The following is a 17021-nucleotide window of genomic DNA, read 5'->3' as shown; positions in this document are numbered from 1 at the left end:
ATGTTAAGCATCTTCTCATATGCTTGTTGACCATTTGTATAGGTTTTTTTGAGAATTGTCTAGTCAAATGACCATTTTTAAGTTGGGTTGTTTGTCTTTTTATTGTAGAGTTGTAAGAATTTTTCGTATATTTTGGATACTAGACCGTTATCAGATATATGGTTTGCAAAAATGTCTCCCATTCTGTGTGCTGTTTTTTCACTATCTTGATAGTGTCCTTTGATGCATAAAAAGTTTTAATTTTGATGAAGTCCAATTTATCTATGTTTTTCTTTGATTGCTTGTGCTTTTGGTTTCATAGCTAAGAATCCATTGCTTAATCCAAGGACATGAAGATTCTTCTAGTACCTTCATGGCTTTATTTTTCATGTTTAAAATTTTAATCTGTCTGGAATTTACTTTAGCATAAATGTTGAGGTGACTATTTTTCCAAATATTAACTAGTTCAAATTTCCCCATTTCATTTATTAAATAAACATCATTTGAGCCAGTATTGTACTGTATTCTGAAATTATTTTCTAAAATATTTTTTATTCATATTTAGAGTTATTCTAGTAATTGAGGTATTGGTATAGCATTTTCTAAAGCATTTTATCACAATTTATCTCATGGCATCTCTCACACCTACCCAATGAAGACGACAGACAAGTAGATATTAGATCGATCAGATAGGTAGAAGACAGATGACAGATACTAGCCTCATCTTGGGCTTTCTCTCTCGTGTGTGTTTTTATCTTTTCCCCTATTCATGCTATCATAATTATTTTATTAATCCAATCATTAATTTGTAATATTTAGACAGGCTTAGTGATGGATGCCAAGTCTCTTTTGGTTAACATTTACCAAAGTCACGATGGTGATGCACCTCAAGGCACTGAATGTTGGAAGCCCAGGGAAATAAGATAAGATGCTGATATTGCTGTGGCAGGATGGCGACAAAGTGTGCGGACTAAGTACACTGGCCTTAGAGTCAGATAGACTAGGTTCAGATCTTGGCTCTGCCCCTTACTTACCATCTTGGGTAGGTTACCTGAGCTCCCTAAATGGGGAGGTAATGATCACATTTCCCTCACAGGTTGTGAGGATCAAATGAGATGAAAAATGTAAAATGGTAGTCCAATGCCAGGCACATAATACATACTTCAGAGATAGAAGTAATTAGAAGTATGGATTTGTACTTATTAAGATTCTTGATTGCTTGGGACTCTGTTCTAAGTGTTTGAGTTCTGACCATCTTCACAGGATTCTTTCATCATTCTCCTATATATCATCTCTCCTGGCCTCAGAAGTTCTGTAATCTCTCTCCTTGAATTTTTGCTTTCTGTTGCTTGTATTTTGTAGTAAGTTTGGGTACCTTGAGCATACATTGATGCCCAAGTAATTCGTGCCTTTTTCTCCTTCTTTTGTTCCCTCATAAGCAGTCTTTCAAAGTAAAGCTTAGGGTGGCCGGTTAGCTCAGTTGGTTAGAGCGTGGTGCTAATAACACCAAAATTGCCAGTTAGATCCCCACATGGGCCACTGTGAGCTGTGCCCTCCTTAAAAAAAGAAAGAAAAAAAAAAAAGTAAAGTTTAGAGATCACTCTAAAATATGGTAAATTTGTAGTTGAGAAAGTTTAATTGACCACAAGAGACAATAATCCGAGAGCAAAAAAGCTTATCTGTTCTTGTTTGATCATGATTATCAGCATGAATCAAGTCCAAGTTAAGCATAGAAATCGCCTCTAGAGCTGAAGAGTGATTTACTTTCTTTGCTTGATTAAATTCTTGAGCAGTCTGCTGTTGTTACTCTTCTGTTTTTCTAAGACAATGATTTTTTAGAAAGCAGAGAAATTTGACTTTGGACTTTTAAGTCCATCAAATATTTCACAAATGTGTTATGGGTATTTTGAAATGCTTGGGAGTTCATTGATTATTAAAAAAAACCTTCCAGATTGGAATCAATGTTTATTTCGAAATATTTTCATCATTTGAATTCTCCTGTAACCTGGTTTCCTGAAAACAGGCCCTAAAAGCTGTCAGGAGATTTCAGTTACAAGTAAAGAGGAAGTCCTTCCTCCAGCCACAATATTCCAGCATACTCTGGCTGTAAAAGATGTCGGTAGACCATTTCCTTCAACCGTAGCTCTCCTAGTGTCCACGTGGGGCATGTGCAAGGGGTCTTCACCTTAGATATGCATAGTAACATTCTACACATTTGAACTGGGTTATCCCAACAGTCTCCTTTCTATTCTGCCTATTGCTTTCAGCCTGCAGATGTGCCAGTGTCTTTAAAACAGTTCCAAGGTTTTGAAATAGAAATAATTGACACTGAAGGAAGATTTAAATAATGAAACAGCTGGTGTGTCCTAGAAATATAACCCTGTGCCCTTGGGGGAGGACACGCATATCTTTTTTATGGCAGACCTTTATGATAAACCCTTGATTACGGTATGGGCAGGCAGCGTGCAGGGATCAGCTTATACTTACATCTTCCCATCGGTAGCTGCATCAGAGAGGAATGAAAGGTGTGGACCGACTCCATAATGACTTGGAGAGCCCTTTTTTCTTTTTTCTTTCATCTCTTTTCTCCCCCTTCTTCTTTTTAAATTCTGACATGCAAAGTATGTTTTTCCATTCAAAGAACTACATTATTATAACACGGCAGCATCTGACATGACACCGATAGGATTTGTGCTATGTATTGTCTTGCTTCAGCTAATAGTAGTAGTAGTAACAACTGAACAACAGTAGTAATATAACAGAGGATCTAGCCCTTATTGAACAGTTAATGTGTTCAAGGCACCATGTCATTTAGTCCTATGACTCTTATGATCATCACTTTCCAGATGAAGAAACTGAGGCTCAGAGACATTGATTTACTAATGTAAGGTCACACAGCTAGAAAGCAGTGAATTTGAACCCATGTCTGATTCTAGAGCTGACATTCTTGCCCAACATGCTCTACTACCTCTCCATATTTATACTTTGCATAGACTCACAGGATTTTGGTGCTGGAAAGGACCACTCATTAAGATGTCTCACCTTTTATTTCCTTCAAGTCTTGAAATCTTTTTTAGGGCTGGGAGCATGCATTTGGAAGTGATTTAGTATCACTGTCTGCTATTGGTAGAAAGGACATGGAGTGAGAAGCAGAGTATGGAAAATCATTTTCCTGGGTGAAAAAAAAGGAGAGGCTAACTCTTCTGACCAGGAATTGCAAGGCATTGAGAAGAGGAAATACAATGGATGTGAAGGCCTGGAAAGAGCGACCAGCATAGCTAGCCCTCTTCCAGGCTGGAGATGCCTTGCTGGACGCTAAGCGGCCTGTCAGGGAGCCCAGATCCAGGAAGACAGAGGCCAGCCACCAGTAAGTTACTTCAGTAAAGGGAGTGGGCCATAAGACTGTCATTCGTGAATGTAGGGTCGATACCAGTGTTGTGTAGCCTTCTGTTTGCAGTGACCAGCAATAAATAGTAAGAGTGTAAATATGTGCTTAATGAATCCATTTTCATTACTTATAGTGGCTTGTTCATGGTCTTGATGTCCTTTGTGCCGGATTTTGCATTGGCCCCCCTGGCACTGCTGTTGGAGGCATCCCATTGGAGCTGAGAGGAGGAAAAATAGACTGCTGTCCTGTCTTTCGAAAACTCCACTTACTCTGCCCTGAGATCTTGCTGGCTGTCGTTGGCAATCTCAACATCTTAATTAACATCAGCAATTGCTAATGATGGCCCTGATTTACCTCGTTGTCTTGCATACATGTTTCCGGAGATTAGAGTAAGGGAAGGGAAGAAATTTCAGCATTTCAGTACCTCAAAAGGCTGAAAGGCACATACAAATGGGAATCTCAATAGCGACTGCCTTTAAGAAGCTTTAAATGAAGCTTACCTTGGAAATGGTAATAACTTGATGAAAATCTTCAGGAGAACATGGCCACCTTTATAACTGATTGACTAATGCTACTCTCAGGACCCCAGGGAACTGTAAAATTTTATCTCCCTTGTATGTAAACCAACCTAAATCAAACTGAAATATTAGTGTTTGGGTTCATCAAAAGACCTTTAAGTTGTCCTTTCATTTTGGTTTGCTTTTTGACAGGACCTAATCACAGACCCATTCAAGCTTGCAGAAGAGTCTGAAAATAATGAAGTTCAGATGTTCCCCTGATGTTGCTAGAGGCTGCTGTGGCACAAAGAAAAGCTGCTAAAACTACAGCTGACCTGAAGACATTAGGCAGGAGGCTAAGGAATGAGTTACACATGTCTTTTAACCTGCTCTTCTCTATAGCACAGACCATAAGAAAGAATAAATAGCAAAAAGGCATCATATTCTAGAGCAGTGATAAAAAGAAATGAATTATTTTTAGAAGGTATTAATGAAGGGTTCACAGCATATGACCTACAGATGAGGTAAGCACTTTTTCTCTCTTAATTCAAAGTTCTGGTGCCACTTAGTGGTCAGAAATGGAACTGAGAAGCAGTCTTAAGGCTTGACCAATGGGTAAGAAAGGCTTCAGAAATTACAGTTGGCAGAGGGTCTCAGGAAAAACATCTTCCCTCTAACGTGCATAGCACCTTTTAGACTTTTCAGCATGTTTGCTCATTAAACAAAGGTCCTACTGAAATTGTGCTAATCATGCCAAAAGATTGCCAAATCAAATTTGGTAGGAGTACTCTTAACCGGGCTGTTAAATCAAACACTTAAAAAAATCTTTTCAGTTGAAAGAAGAAAACGAATAATTTTTTTTGACCTCTCTTAACTCTAATATATGACAATGTAATGACTACTATAGAAATCCTAACCAGATCAGGAAAAGAGTTTGATAATTTTTAAAAAAGAGCTAGGAGATCGGTAGGTTTTCTTTTCCTTTATAAGACATCTCAGGAAAATATTAGACTTAGTTCTAGTTTCCATAGTTAAAGATTTGAGGAATATTTCAAGGTTGATTACTTCATTAGAAATGAAGAACATCAAGGAAAGTCTCAAGAATTATTAAATAAATCAGTTGTACTTGAAGACTTTGTCGGAGGACGTAGAAAGATGAGCCTTGTCATCAGGAGCTGATAGTTCATTTCAAAATAACAGCCTTCAAGCAATGAACAGTTTTAATCGGAAAATTTCAACGTTGCTCTGAGCTCAGTGCGCAAACACAAGGGGGCGCTAGCATGGCCCAAGACATTTTTGATCAGGGGTATGAGAATTTTTAGGCCTTGTAAAACATTGGAATGGATTCTGCAGGGAAAAACTCCTTTAATACAGCTGTTAAAAATGGAGAAATTCTCAGATTACAAAGTGGGTTCAGCTAGAGACCCTGACTTACTACTACAGATCAAGGGAAGGACAGGGTGGTATCTTTTAAGCCCTGTTTGTCTCTCTGACCTTGATTCTGAATAGTGCTTTCTTGGTTTTAGAGGTCAGTGTTTACCCAGTCATAACCTAATTTAATGACAGCATTAGTTAGACTAGTACAGCTGGGATTAAGCATACTTCACTGCCCATGAGCGCAAGTTGGTCCTACTGGAAGGGAAATGATGAAAAGAAAGGGTGTTCTCGTTATTTGGCTTATAGGCTCTTCTCAATTTAGGGGAAGGAGGTATTATTAGCCTTTAACTTGTCATTCTGAACTCTCAGTTCCCCCAAAAAGATGTTGGGTGATAAAATTGGGCTGGAATATAGAGATTCATGTTGCGTTTTTCCTAAAAATAACATTTAATACATGATTTTCCAATAAAAATATATTTCAAGAATTGTATGACAGAATCTAGAAGAGATAGGTATTAGACAATATAAAATTAAAGTAGATGTGTTTTGCTCAGAAAAATGCCATAAATAATTATTTAAATATTTGAAATAGGTGAAATATACACCTAGGAATGTGCAACCCTGATAAGAGAAGATAGATACCTCTTCTTCAAGAGTGAGAGGCAGTGTGGAATGATGATTAAGAGCAAAAACCCGATGCCAAGGTTTATAGTGTTTTTCCCTCTCAACTCTGCCACTTAGCATTTTGGCCTTGAGAAAATCATTTAACCTCTCTGTGCCTGGGTGTTCTCATTTGTGTGATGTCCTCATGGTTTAGATTATTGTTAGTTTAGATCTGAATGGTTGCTACCAGCATGTGATGCCAGGACCAGCTAAAGACCAATGCTTCTTTTGCTGCCAGAGCATGGTTTAGGAAGCTACCTATAGCTCTTTGGACAGTAGGTAACTGTCCCCTCAACATTTTATTATGACAGTTTTCAAATATACAGAAAAGTTTTAAAGAATTACAGCAACTACCCATTAACCCAGAACCTAGATTATATAATTCTTAACATTTTGCAACACTGTATACATTTTAACATATTTACTAACAGCAGAGCCACAGAAACAAGGACCTAATTCTTCCCTAGTTACAAGCCCTTTTCAAAAGATATTGGACTTAAAGAGTTTAAGCAGCTGATTTTCTCTTCGTTGATTATTGTATCAAATACAGTATTTTCAGTCGTTCATTATCACGGTGGGGGCAGGGAAGGGTATTTAAACATCATGGAAGCCTGCAGAGAGGCTTTTCAGCTTACCTCCTGGACGAGGCCCTGTAGTAGCCTGAATGTAGTAGCCCCCATTCCAACCTGGAGCACCTCCAGTCATGCACAACTAAAAGGGGCATGAGCTCTGTGCCAGGAGAACCTGTTCCTCTGATTGATTCTCTGCCTTTCCTTGGATGGCTCCAAGGAATTAGTGGTCACTAATTCTGCCTTACTATAAGGTTGGTAGGTTGACTACATTACTCTGGCAAGGATTGGGAACCTATCCATCCATTATATCATTTTCTCACTAAATATTAATTACATACCTACTTAAGGGTACCAGACACTTGCCCTAGGCATGGATCGCTAACAGTGGAATATTATGAATCTGTGGGCCAATAGGACAAAAATAGCTAAGCATATTTTCTAAACTTTGTTGGCACCTGTCCTAACTTGTGTGATTTGCCAAATTTCTTCAACCACACACAACAATTGGGGTCTAAACAAGGGTTCTTTTGTAGACCCTACCCTAAGTGTTTGTAGAGGGAGATCTCACTAGATTATAAAGATGAAGTCTTTTGCAAATATGAAGCTGGAATTATACAATGCTAATAATAACCTCTGACTCGAGATTTACTGCTTCATTCCAGTCTCTATTCAACTGCTGATCCTGCAATTCCTATAAGCACAACTCCCACTGAGGTTAATGGGAGTGTTACGTGAACGTAAGTTTTGTACTTAGTCTTCTCCTGCTGAGTGAGCCTTGCTTGTCTTGGATTGACGAGCATCCCCTTCCCCAACGGGAACACGCTAGCCCCTCCTTTCATGTAGTAGAGCCATGTGGCAGTGATATGCTCCAGGTGAGGGGGAAATCAATTTGGAACAAAAATGTCCTACGTCCTACCTTAATGCGACTCTATCACCTCATGTAATTGCACAATGCCTCACATACATTGTCCAGAAGCCAGAGAGAATAAAAAAGAATGGTAAATTGATAATGTTCTGAGTACACTGTAAGCCAGACTTGGGTCTACTAACTTTTAAAACTAGGCCAAAAGCCATTAACCTTCTTCTCATTCATGAAAAGTCATGCAGGTCCCCAAAAGCAGCTATTCTTTCTAGATCTGGCTCTGCTGTGGAACTAGTTACTTGCTCATGGGAAGATCATTTGTCCACTTTAGAGTTAGTTCACTTTCCCCATCTGAAAAATGAGGATGTTGAACTCCGGTGTACTCTAACTTCCTTTCCAGGCTTAGAAATAGATTTATGGGTCTACATTATGGATTGAGTTTTAAAAATTGTTTGAATTAGTTGCCCACATTGATAAACCAGAAGGTTTGACATAACATGAATTTCTGGCTTTCCTTGACAAATTGGAAACGCTGGCATTGTTGACCCTGCATTTCTGCCACACTGCCATGGCCAGAGTAAGTACTGGCTTCCCCTTCAGGCAGGGCGTGTCCCTTAGACAGTTCTCCACCATCCCTACCCGGTTACCTTTACTGACCTTTTGGGTTTCTGTGGCCCTTTTTTAAGGACTAGAATTAGCACAGTTTCATCAAAGTTACAACTGAGTGTTCTTTTTGTTTTTTTTAATTCCATTATAGTTCAAATGATGGCAGGTCAGTAACTTAATCTCTGACTCTGACTTATATATTTAATTCATTACAAGCAGAAGCCAAGAAGGGCACGTGGAGCATTGCGGGAATGCTCGCAGGAGGGAACCAAAGAGTATGGAGCTGCTTATGGTAATTTGACATATAACTCAGAGCCTAATTGTGTCAGGTGAGGTGTCCTGGACAGTTTATTCTCTGTTCCCAGAGTTAACAAGCTTCCATCATACAACTTTCTCTGTGAATATTAAATGAGCATCCTCTGGAAAGCAAATCCTCAAAATGTCAAATTGCTAAAGAGGAAGGGTTTGCACAGCAAGGAAGACCTGTGTGGCTTCTCCGCTCAGTAATCTTTTATTAACTGTCCTTATTTTCTTTTTCTTATTACCCTTATTATTCCTTTCAATTGGATCTAACTAGGGAAATGTTATGAAGGAGGTATTTTTATTTTTGCTTTTAAATAATTTAACAGAAGCCCATGAAGCTGATGGAACCCTGTAAAAATGGTGATTTCTCATGGTAATGAGGATTCATTGTAGATATAAACAGAACCAAATATCCCAAGTTGTTTCTGTACTGAAAATAACTCCCTTATACCTGCCACACAATGCTGATTTTTCTGACTTTACAGAAGAGAAAACCGAGGCTGAGGATATTTAAATGACTTGCACTGTGGCAGTACATACAGAACTAAGAGAACCAAGTGTTAGAACAAGACTAGAACTAAGTCTTCTGACTCTGTGCCACTGGATTACAGGGTTTGTCCTTTCTCTTCTTTCTGGAAATTCCTAAATTAAAAAAAAAACACCAAAAAAACAAAAAGGGAAATGATTACTATAACAGTAAGAATAGTGGTTACATCTAGGGTGGAGGAGAGAGGTGTGATCTAAAAGGGATCTGTAGGGTTTTGCTGGACTGGGGTGTGTGTGTGGTGGTGGTTCCTTTACTGTTATAAATTATTATAAAGTGAACATAATTTTTGTCTGTGACTGTCCCAGTTTAAGCCTTAAACTAGGTTAATTATTAATAGTACCCTTTTTTCACTCTCAGATGGATTCGATTTGGATGATAAATTATATGATGAGCTATTATATATTTATGTTTTATGTACTTTTAAGTATGTTTATTACATCGCAAAATTTTTTTCAAGTTTAAAAAAATATATCAGGTAGTCTGACCTACGATCAGTATTCTAGGTCATTCTGGGAAACCTTATGTTCGCTGTAAGATCCATGCTTACTGTCCAGACCACAGTGGTAGCTGTGATTCACGTGTGACTTCCGGGCCAGAGGGTGTGGTATCCCCTCTTGGTTTTCTGGGGCTCCGGGGCATGAGATAGTTATCTGTTTCTTTGTCCTACACGTGGCTGGAGAAGTGGTGTGTCCCCTAGTCCTAATTGTGAAGGTCAGCCCAAGATAGTAATATATGAGAAAATGCTTCGTAAGCCATGAAGGTGTTTTTCTACATGGAGTGGCAGGAGTTCCCTAAACTTCCAAATGGCAGGACCCCAGCATCACTGCACTGGTTCCTGTCGTTTCATCTTCCTATTATACAGCTCTTCTACTTAAAACTTTTTATAACTCCTTGGCATTCAACCCACCACAAACCAACCCCAGCCAACTTTCCAACATTATTCTTATTGTTGCTCTTCAAGGAATATAGAACCAAATTCAAAAACAGGGTGTTCCAAAAGGGCCCCTTTCCAACTTCACCTCACACTTTTCTCTCCATTAGAATGCCTTTTCCTCTTCCCTGTCAGTCCCTTTGTCATGGACTGAAAATTTGTGTCTTTCTCCCCCGTCCCCAAATTCATATATTGAAGCCCTAACCCCCAGTGTGCCTGTATTTGGAGATGGAGCCTCTTAGGAAGTAATGAAGGTTAAATGAGGTCACGAGAATGGGGCCCTGATGCAATAGGATTAGTGTCCCTATAAGAGACACCAGAGGACTCAGACATCTCTCTCTGTGCGCAATCAGAGGAGAAAGGCTGTGTGAAGACGACAGGGAAGCCTGCAAGCCAGGAAGACAGTGCTCACCAGAAACTAATCCTGTAGGACCTTGATCTGGACTTCTAGCCTCCAGAACGGTGAGAAAATACATTTCTGTTGTTTAAGCCACCCAGTCCGTGATATTTTATGGCAATCCCAGCAGACTAGCACACCTTTCTTAGAATAGCTCTTAACATCTGCATATCTCAAATCTATTTGTCAAGAACCAATTCAAAGACCACGAAGCTTTCTTTCATCCCCCCACTTCATTTGTACTTCTTTTTTAAGACATTTGATATTCTATCCTGTATTGTGTAGTTACTTAGTATGTTTCCTAACCTCCTTAGTATAAGTTTTTTGAGTAATCTCTGATTCAATATTACAGCTCCACAATGCCTAGTATTTTGCTTGGAATTTAGGTACACAATGTATATATATATTAGTTGAGTGAATGAATGAAAAGAGAAAAAAGGAAATAGGGTGAGGAATAAGATACAGACTTTAAAATTTAAAGAGGAAGCAGAGAGTTCAGATGTGGTATTAATAAATGGGGAGAAATAAGTTAAACTTCAGTTTAGGGATGTTTAAAAGAAAACAAATAGGTATCTCAGAGGAACTAAAAATAGAATTTTTTCCACTGAGGTCTGACATATTGTTTGTCTATACATGGGGAGTTTGACTTATTATTGGAGTAGAATTTTTGCTCCAGCTTCAGAGGATGTGGAAAAAGACCATGGGGACGAACTCAGCTGGTATGGGGAAACTGACAATGTATGACTAGACTCCTAATCATAAATTAAAGCTCTGGTATCAGATCCATGCAGGTCTGGATCTTATGGGAGGGCTCAGAATTGGACATTCAGCATCTGTTCTTTCCCCTGCAATCCTATCCCTAGTTACCATCCTCCTGTTGGAGTTTTCATTACCTCCCATCTCTTCCTCACTCCCCAGATGTGGTTTTTAAATTTAGATTTTTGAACAGGCAATAATCACATGGGTCAACAGTAAAAACTAAGTAAAGGAAAAGTTTCCCTAAAATCACAACCTGGGTTGAGTGTTTTAATCATAATCTTAAGGATAATCGAGCTCAGAACCTTTCTTACCCCTTTGTCCAAGGCTGAGCTGGAGCCTGGAATGGGATATAACCACAGTCGGAAAGCCTATCCTAAAAGATTCTAGAAAACCCCGCAGTTGCAGGACCTGGCAGCCAGGAGGACAGGGGTGCTAGAGCAGGGCAAATAGTAGACGTGTAGTTTTTCTCTCAGTAGCCCAGAAGGTCAAGGGGTCAGTGGAGGAAGGAAGCGAGTGACAATACAGAGAGTGGGGGACCTCTTGGGGCTGCCTAGTGTGGGGTTCAGGTGGGGCAGGCTCCCAGGGAGAAGGGCAGTGAGGGAGTGAGGTGCTGTCCAGTGCCCAGGGAATTCAGGAGTGAGGAAGAGGCAGCGGAGTAGGAAGTGGCAAGGGGCAACCCGCCATTGGCAGGGTGACTCCCTCACACTCACCTGAGACTCCAGAGTCGGGATTCTTGAGGAGCTTGGCCCCTTCTCAAAGGAGGAAGCTTTCCTTGTAACTCTGTCAAAAAGCCACGTTTTTCTTTTTCTTTCTAACCCAGTGACGATGTCCAGCAAGTATCTAGAAAAAGGAGGGAAATAGGAAAGCCCAAAACCAAAAGCCAGAAAAGTCCTCTAGAGAAGGTAAATGGAATTGCCAATTTTATTTGATTTTGTTTTTTGCCCACTGGTGTGAAAAGTTCTCATTTGACTTAAAAGAGTTTTATGTATTTAAACGAGAGGACAGTGTTGCTTCAGGGGGAACAGATTGGAGTCTAGGGAAAGTTTGGGTAACTCCAGCATTTGCCCAGTTCCTGCTTTTCCTCAGAAGACCTGGTGCTTTGGTACAATTAAAATGTCACTGTGGAAGCAATAACTTTGAATATTTTTCTACAACTAGGCAATTTTTGGGGTGGGGAGGAACTTCTTTATAAAATTAGAGCTTTATGTTAAGAAACAAAACACTTAGAGAGCCATTTGGTGTTTTACTTGCCATCTTTAAAATTAAACTCTAAAAGACTTTTTTAAGTCTGGATGCAGTGCCTTCGCGAATTCCTGAGCTTGCACACGTGGGAGCTTATTGCTGCAGGTGAGAAAATTGAATGGTCACTCTTTCCCTTTAGTATCCAGTGAAGGACACCGTCAAGAGAGAGTTAGAGAGAATGTTAGGGAAGGTGTTGTCTAGGAGGTTCTGGCTTTACTCAAATGACTTACGTGAGGTCAAGCCAGAACCTACCTAGGATTAGACATCTGCAGGAATCATTTAGCAATCTTGGGCCTTCTGTATCCCTTTTTGGAGGTGAAATCCGTCAGAATTCGGGTTTTTGTTGTCTTTTTTTTCTTTCTGGTTTAAAAAGTGATCCCTAGAAGCAAGTGGTGTCCTTGTTCTCCATTCATCCAGGTGGACAGGCTGGGAGCTCCTGGACGTCATGATAAATCTGCACCAGCTGCCCCTCACTACAGAGAGGGGAACTCCTTGAACCAAAAAGCGGCCAAACTTGAAGGAAGATCCCTTTTGCTAAGGACAAATGACTTATCTAGATGGCTTTGTGTTTTGGGTGTACTTGAAGACTCTGACCCCCTTCCTAATACAAACATCACTCAGTAATCCTGTGTGAATGTGAGCATGGTGTATTTTATATTGTCAAATGTCATTTGTAACATTTTTGCTATTAAGTCTTGAATTTCTAACTTGCTTCTTAGTTACTGAATGCCACACTTTCCTGACTATTCTAGCCTTCTTTGAAATGCACAGGAAATGTCTGTAGGTTTGGCAAGCTCTCCCGACCCCCTTCCCTACACTCTTATTCCGAAAATGTATATTCAGCATTTGAGGGCTTTTAATCATCTTCCCTCTTAGCTCCCTTAAACACACTTGTACTCATGGCTTATGAAGTTAAAACAGTTTCATTTTCAGTCAGCTGACTTAGAAGGGCCATAACCTTAACCTTTGTCACATATCCCTAAAAATCTCAACTTTTAAAAATCTAAACTTCAACAATGCTATTTTTATAAATGCATGCCAAGTCTGTGAATCCGTTTTTTTTTTTTTGGTCTGAACTTAGTTTTCAAATGCAGCAGTATGAAAATTGGGGGTGGGGGAAGCATCACCAGAAACTGAAGTGCTGGAAGCTAGAGTTGGGGACATTACTTGAAATAATCAGAATAAAATTTTTTCATTCCTCTAACATTCTACAAATATTGTTTTGAACATATACCATTGTTTTAGGCCCTGCTGATGCAGCAGTGAACAAAACAGACAAAATCCTTGCCCTCAGGGAGCTCAAGTTCTAGTGGAAGGAGACAGACAAGAAAGTAAATTAAGGAAAGTAGAGATGGAATACAGGGAATGTTTGTTTACAGATTTTTAAAAAGGTAGCCTTTGAGCAGTCTTGAAGATGAACTAAGGGACTATGCTGACATCCGGGGAAGAGAGTCCCAGGAACAGGAGACTACAGCAAGTGTACAAGCTCCCAGGCGGGGAGTTCTGGAGGGAATGAGAAACAGCTAGGAGAATTTGGCTGGCGCAGCAGGTGGTGAGGTCAAAGAAGTAAAAGGAGGCAGCCTTTAGAGCCTTGTCGGATAATGTATTGTGGCTTTTACTGTGATGAGGTGGGAAGTCCAGAGAAGAATTTCAGATAAGGGCGCGACAGAATCTCATTTAACAAGACCACTCTGACTACTGGGTGGAGAAGGCAAAGGGTCAGGTATAGAAGAGGAGAGACCAGTTAGGAGGCCCCTGCAATCATCGCGACCAGAAATTAATCAGAAAATGCACTTGCAGAATACAAAAAAAGAAGGAAGCAATTATTTTTTGGCTGTTTCTAAGTTGTAAAAATACCAATTTGGCTGTTAACTCTGCTACTGCCTCTCCTCCAGACGCAATGGGATTGGGACTCCTGGGAAACTACGTCTTCAGGATTTTCTCTGAGCAATGGATTAACCTAGCAGGGTTTGGTCAGTGTGATAAAGTATGAGACTTTATGGGTCTGCTTAGGATATCTCCTCCCTCTCATTTCCTAAACTTGCCTGGGTGCCTGTTAGAAATACAGATTCCTTTCAGTATGCATGGAATGGGGTCCCTGGAATATATACTTTCAGAAAGAATATAAGGGATTCTTATGACTTGGAAGATGGGGAAACTGCTTAACTCGAACCTCCTCACCACCTCCCGCAAACCCTTTTGGAGTTTGCTGTGGTCTTGGAAAGCGTTGCAGAGCGCCCACACCGCCAGCAGGTGGCGACATCAGACCGCGAGCTGCAGAGTGCGCGCCTCCCTTAAAGAGAAGCGGGAGGCTCCAGGAGAGCGGTACGTGCGGTATTGGGGGCCAACCACCTGCCACTTATCTCCCTCGCAGTGGCGCGCACGAGTAGAGGAGTGGGGCGCGGCCAGTGCCCGGGCTTCTTTTTACGCTAATGTGCATCTTAAGCTGTCCCTAGTCGGCTTCTCGGGCTCCTGGGGCAGGAAAGCGCAGCCCTGTCTGCACCAGCATTGAGCACTTGGGGGGAAGGCGAAGCTGTGGAGGGAAAACCGGCTGCCTCGCGCCGCAGGACGTAAGTCCAACCCTAGCAACTAAGGCTCCAGAATCTACTACCAAAGCCCGTCAAGGAGCGGTGGCTCCGCCAGCGGCCCCTTTTCATTGGCAGCCCGACAGGAGGCCCCGCCCACTTTCGCACAGCTCTCATCTGTGACTGGCTCTCGGGCCCCGGCTGGCCACTCCTCCTCCCCTCGCACATACACAAGAGTCACGCGCCTTTCTGTTGGAAACTTGGCGTGCTGAAGAGGACCGTGGCCCTCATCTCCCCACCCACTCACCTTTTCATTGGTCAGTAGCGCCGCTCACATCCACGCCCCCATTCCAGCCCCCTGGCTGGGAGGGCGGGCTCCAGCTCATGATTGGCTGGTCGGCCTGCCTCTCGCGGGAGCGGCTGGAGCTTTCCCCTCCCTCTCCCTCCTCCCGCGAGCCTCCAGGTTTCTTAGCTGGACCAGGCCGAGTCAGTGTCAGTCAGGGAGGCGGACTGCTGAGCATTGGGTGCGGAGGCTCAGTTGCAATCTCTCCCAGGGGCCGGTGCCTGCACTCGCGCCGCCGGGTGGGAAGGATGAAGCCGCAGCTGGAGCAGCCACCCTATGATTGGCTGTGGCGCTTGTGAACCCGAAGTAAAGATGGCGGGCGGGCAGGCAGCCGCCGCACTGCCCACTTGGAAGATGGCGGCGCGCCGCAGCCTCAGCGCCCGCGGCCGGGGGGTCCTGCAGGCGGCGGCGGAGCGGCTGCTGCCGTTGCTACTGCTGAGCTGCTGCTGCGGCGCGGGAGGCTGCGTAGCGGCGGGCGAGAACGAGGAGACGGTGATCATCGGGTTGCGGCTAGAGGACACGAACGACGTGTCGTTCATGGAAGGGGGGGCGCTGCGGGTGAGCGAGCGGACTCGGGTCAAGCTGCGGGTGTACGGGCAGAACATCAACAACGAGACGTGGTCCCGCATCGCCTTCACCGAGCACGAGCGGCGGCGCCACAGTCCCAGCGAGCGCGGGCTAGGGGGCCCCGCGCCGCCAGAGCCGGACAGCGGCCCCCAGCGCTGCGGCATCCGCACATCAGATATCATCATCTTGCCCCATATCATTCTCAACCGCCGTACATCGGGCATCATTGAGATCGAGATCAAACCGCTGCGCAAGATGGAGAAGAGCAAGTCCTATTACCTGTGCACATCGCTGTCCACGCCAGCCTTGGGCGCCGGCGGCCCGGGGTCCGCGGGTGGCGCCGTCGGGGGCAAGGGTGGCTCCGGGGTGGCCGGGCTCCCGCCACCCCCTTGGGCCGAGACCACCTGGATTTACCACGATGGCGAGGACACCAAGATGATTGTGGGCGAGGAGAAGAAGTTCCTGCTGCCCTTCTGGCTGCAGGTGATCTTCATTTCGCTGCTCCTGTGCCTGTCGGGCATGTTCAGCGGCCTCAACCTGGGGCTCATGGCTCTGGACCCGATGGAGCTGCGTATCGTGCAGAACTGCGGCACCGAGAAGGAGAAGAATTACGCCAAGCGCATCGAGCCCGTGCGCAGGCAAGGCAACTACCTGCTGTGCTCGCTGCTGCTGGGCAACGTGCTGGTCAACACCACGCTCACTATCCTGCTCGACGACATCGCCGGTTCAGGCCTCGTGGCGGTGGTGGTCTCCACCATCGGCATCGTCATCTTTGGGGAAATCGTGCCCCAGGCCATCTGCTCCCGGCACGGCCTGGCTGTAGGGGCCAACACCATCTTCCTCACCAAGTTTTTCATGATGATGACTTTTCCTGCTTCTTACCCAGTCAGCAAGCTTCTGGACTGCGTCCTGGGCCAGGAGATAGGCACCGTCTATAACCGGGAAAAACTGCTGGAGATGCTCCGGGTCACAGACCCCTACAACGACCTCGTTAAGGAGGAGCTAAACATCATACAAGGGGCGCTGGAGCTCCGCACCAAGACCGTGGAGGACGTGATGACCCCCCTCCGCGACTGCTTCATGATCACCGGCGAAGCCATTCTGGACTTCAACACCATGTCGGAGATCATGGAGAGCGGCTACACGCGCATTCCAGTATTCGAGGGGGAGCGCTCCAACATCGTGGACCTGCTCTTTGTGAAAGACTTGGCCTTCGTGGATCCAGATGACTGTACTCCCCTGAAAACCATCACTAAATTTTATAACCACCCCTTGCACTTTGTTTTCAATGACACCAAGTTGGACGCTATGCTGGAAGAATTTAAGAAAGGTGGGAAATTTTGGTATCTTTCATTGGCTTGCTCTTTCTCTTTCTCCATCCTCCTCCCTACTTGAGTCCTCGACCCGCAGACCAACCTTCTCCCCCCTACCCCTAAGGCGAGTTGACTGAATTTCTCCTCTCT

General features: G+C 43.3%; 1 protein-coding gene and 1 long non-coding RNA gene across 5 annotated transcripts in view; one reads left to right on the top strand and one right to left on the bottom strand.

Annotated features, from left to right (window-relative positions):
- Positions 1-4830: 4830 nt before the first annotated feature.
- Positions 4831-15082, bottom strand: LOC117035843 (uncharacterized). The gene is made up of 3 exons (XR_004425278.1): positions 14956-15082; positions 11592-11721; positions 4831-8889 (listed from the first exon to the last, which is right to left on the bottom strand). It is a non-coding gene; the product is annotated as an uncharacterized LOC117035843 (long non-coding RNA).
- Positions 15074-17021, top strand: part of CNNM2 (cyclin and CBS domain divalent metal cation transport mediator 2) — a 147138-nt gene continuing 145190 nt past the window's right edge. For 2 of the 4 annotated variants that reach the window (XM_033129965.1, XM_033129964.1), the window contains exon 1: positions 15094-16888. In XM_033129965.1, the coding sequence (XP_032985856.1) occupies positions 15268-16888 (1621 nt within the window). In that variant the 5' untranslated portion in view covers positions 15094-15267. Of the gene's footprint in view, positions 16889-17021 lie in introns of all 4 variants that reach the window. The other 2 variants (XR_004425277.1, XR_004425276.1) reach the window with 2 other exon arrangements.

Source organism: Rhinolophus ferrumequinum, chromosome 16 (genome assembly GCF_004115265.2).
Source record: "Rhinolophus ferrumequinum isolate MPI-CBG mRhiFer1 chromosome 16, mRhiFer1_v1.p, whole genome shotgun sequence".
Taxonomy (NCBI): domain Eukaryota; kingdom Metazoa; phylum Chordata; class Mammalia; order Chiroptera; family Rhinolophidae; genus Rhinolophus; species Rhinolophus ferrumequinum.
The sequence above is the reverse complement of the archived record's forward strand: the minus strand, read 5'-3'. Positions and strand labels throughout refer to the sequence as shown.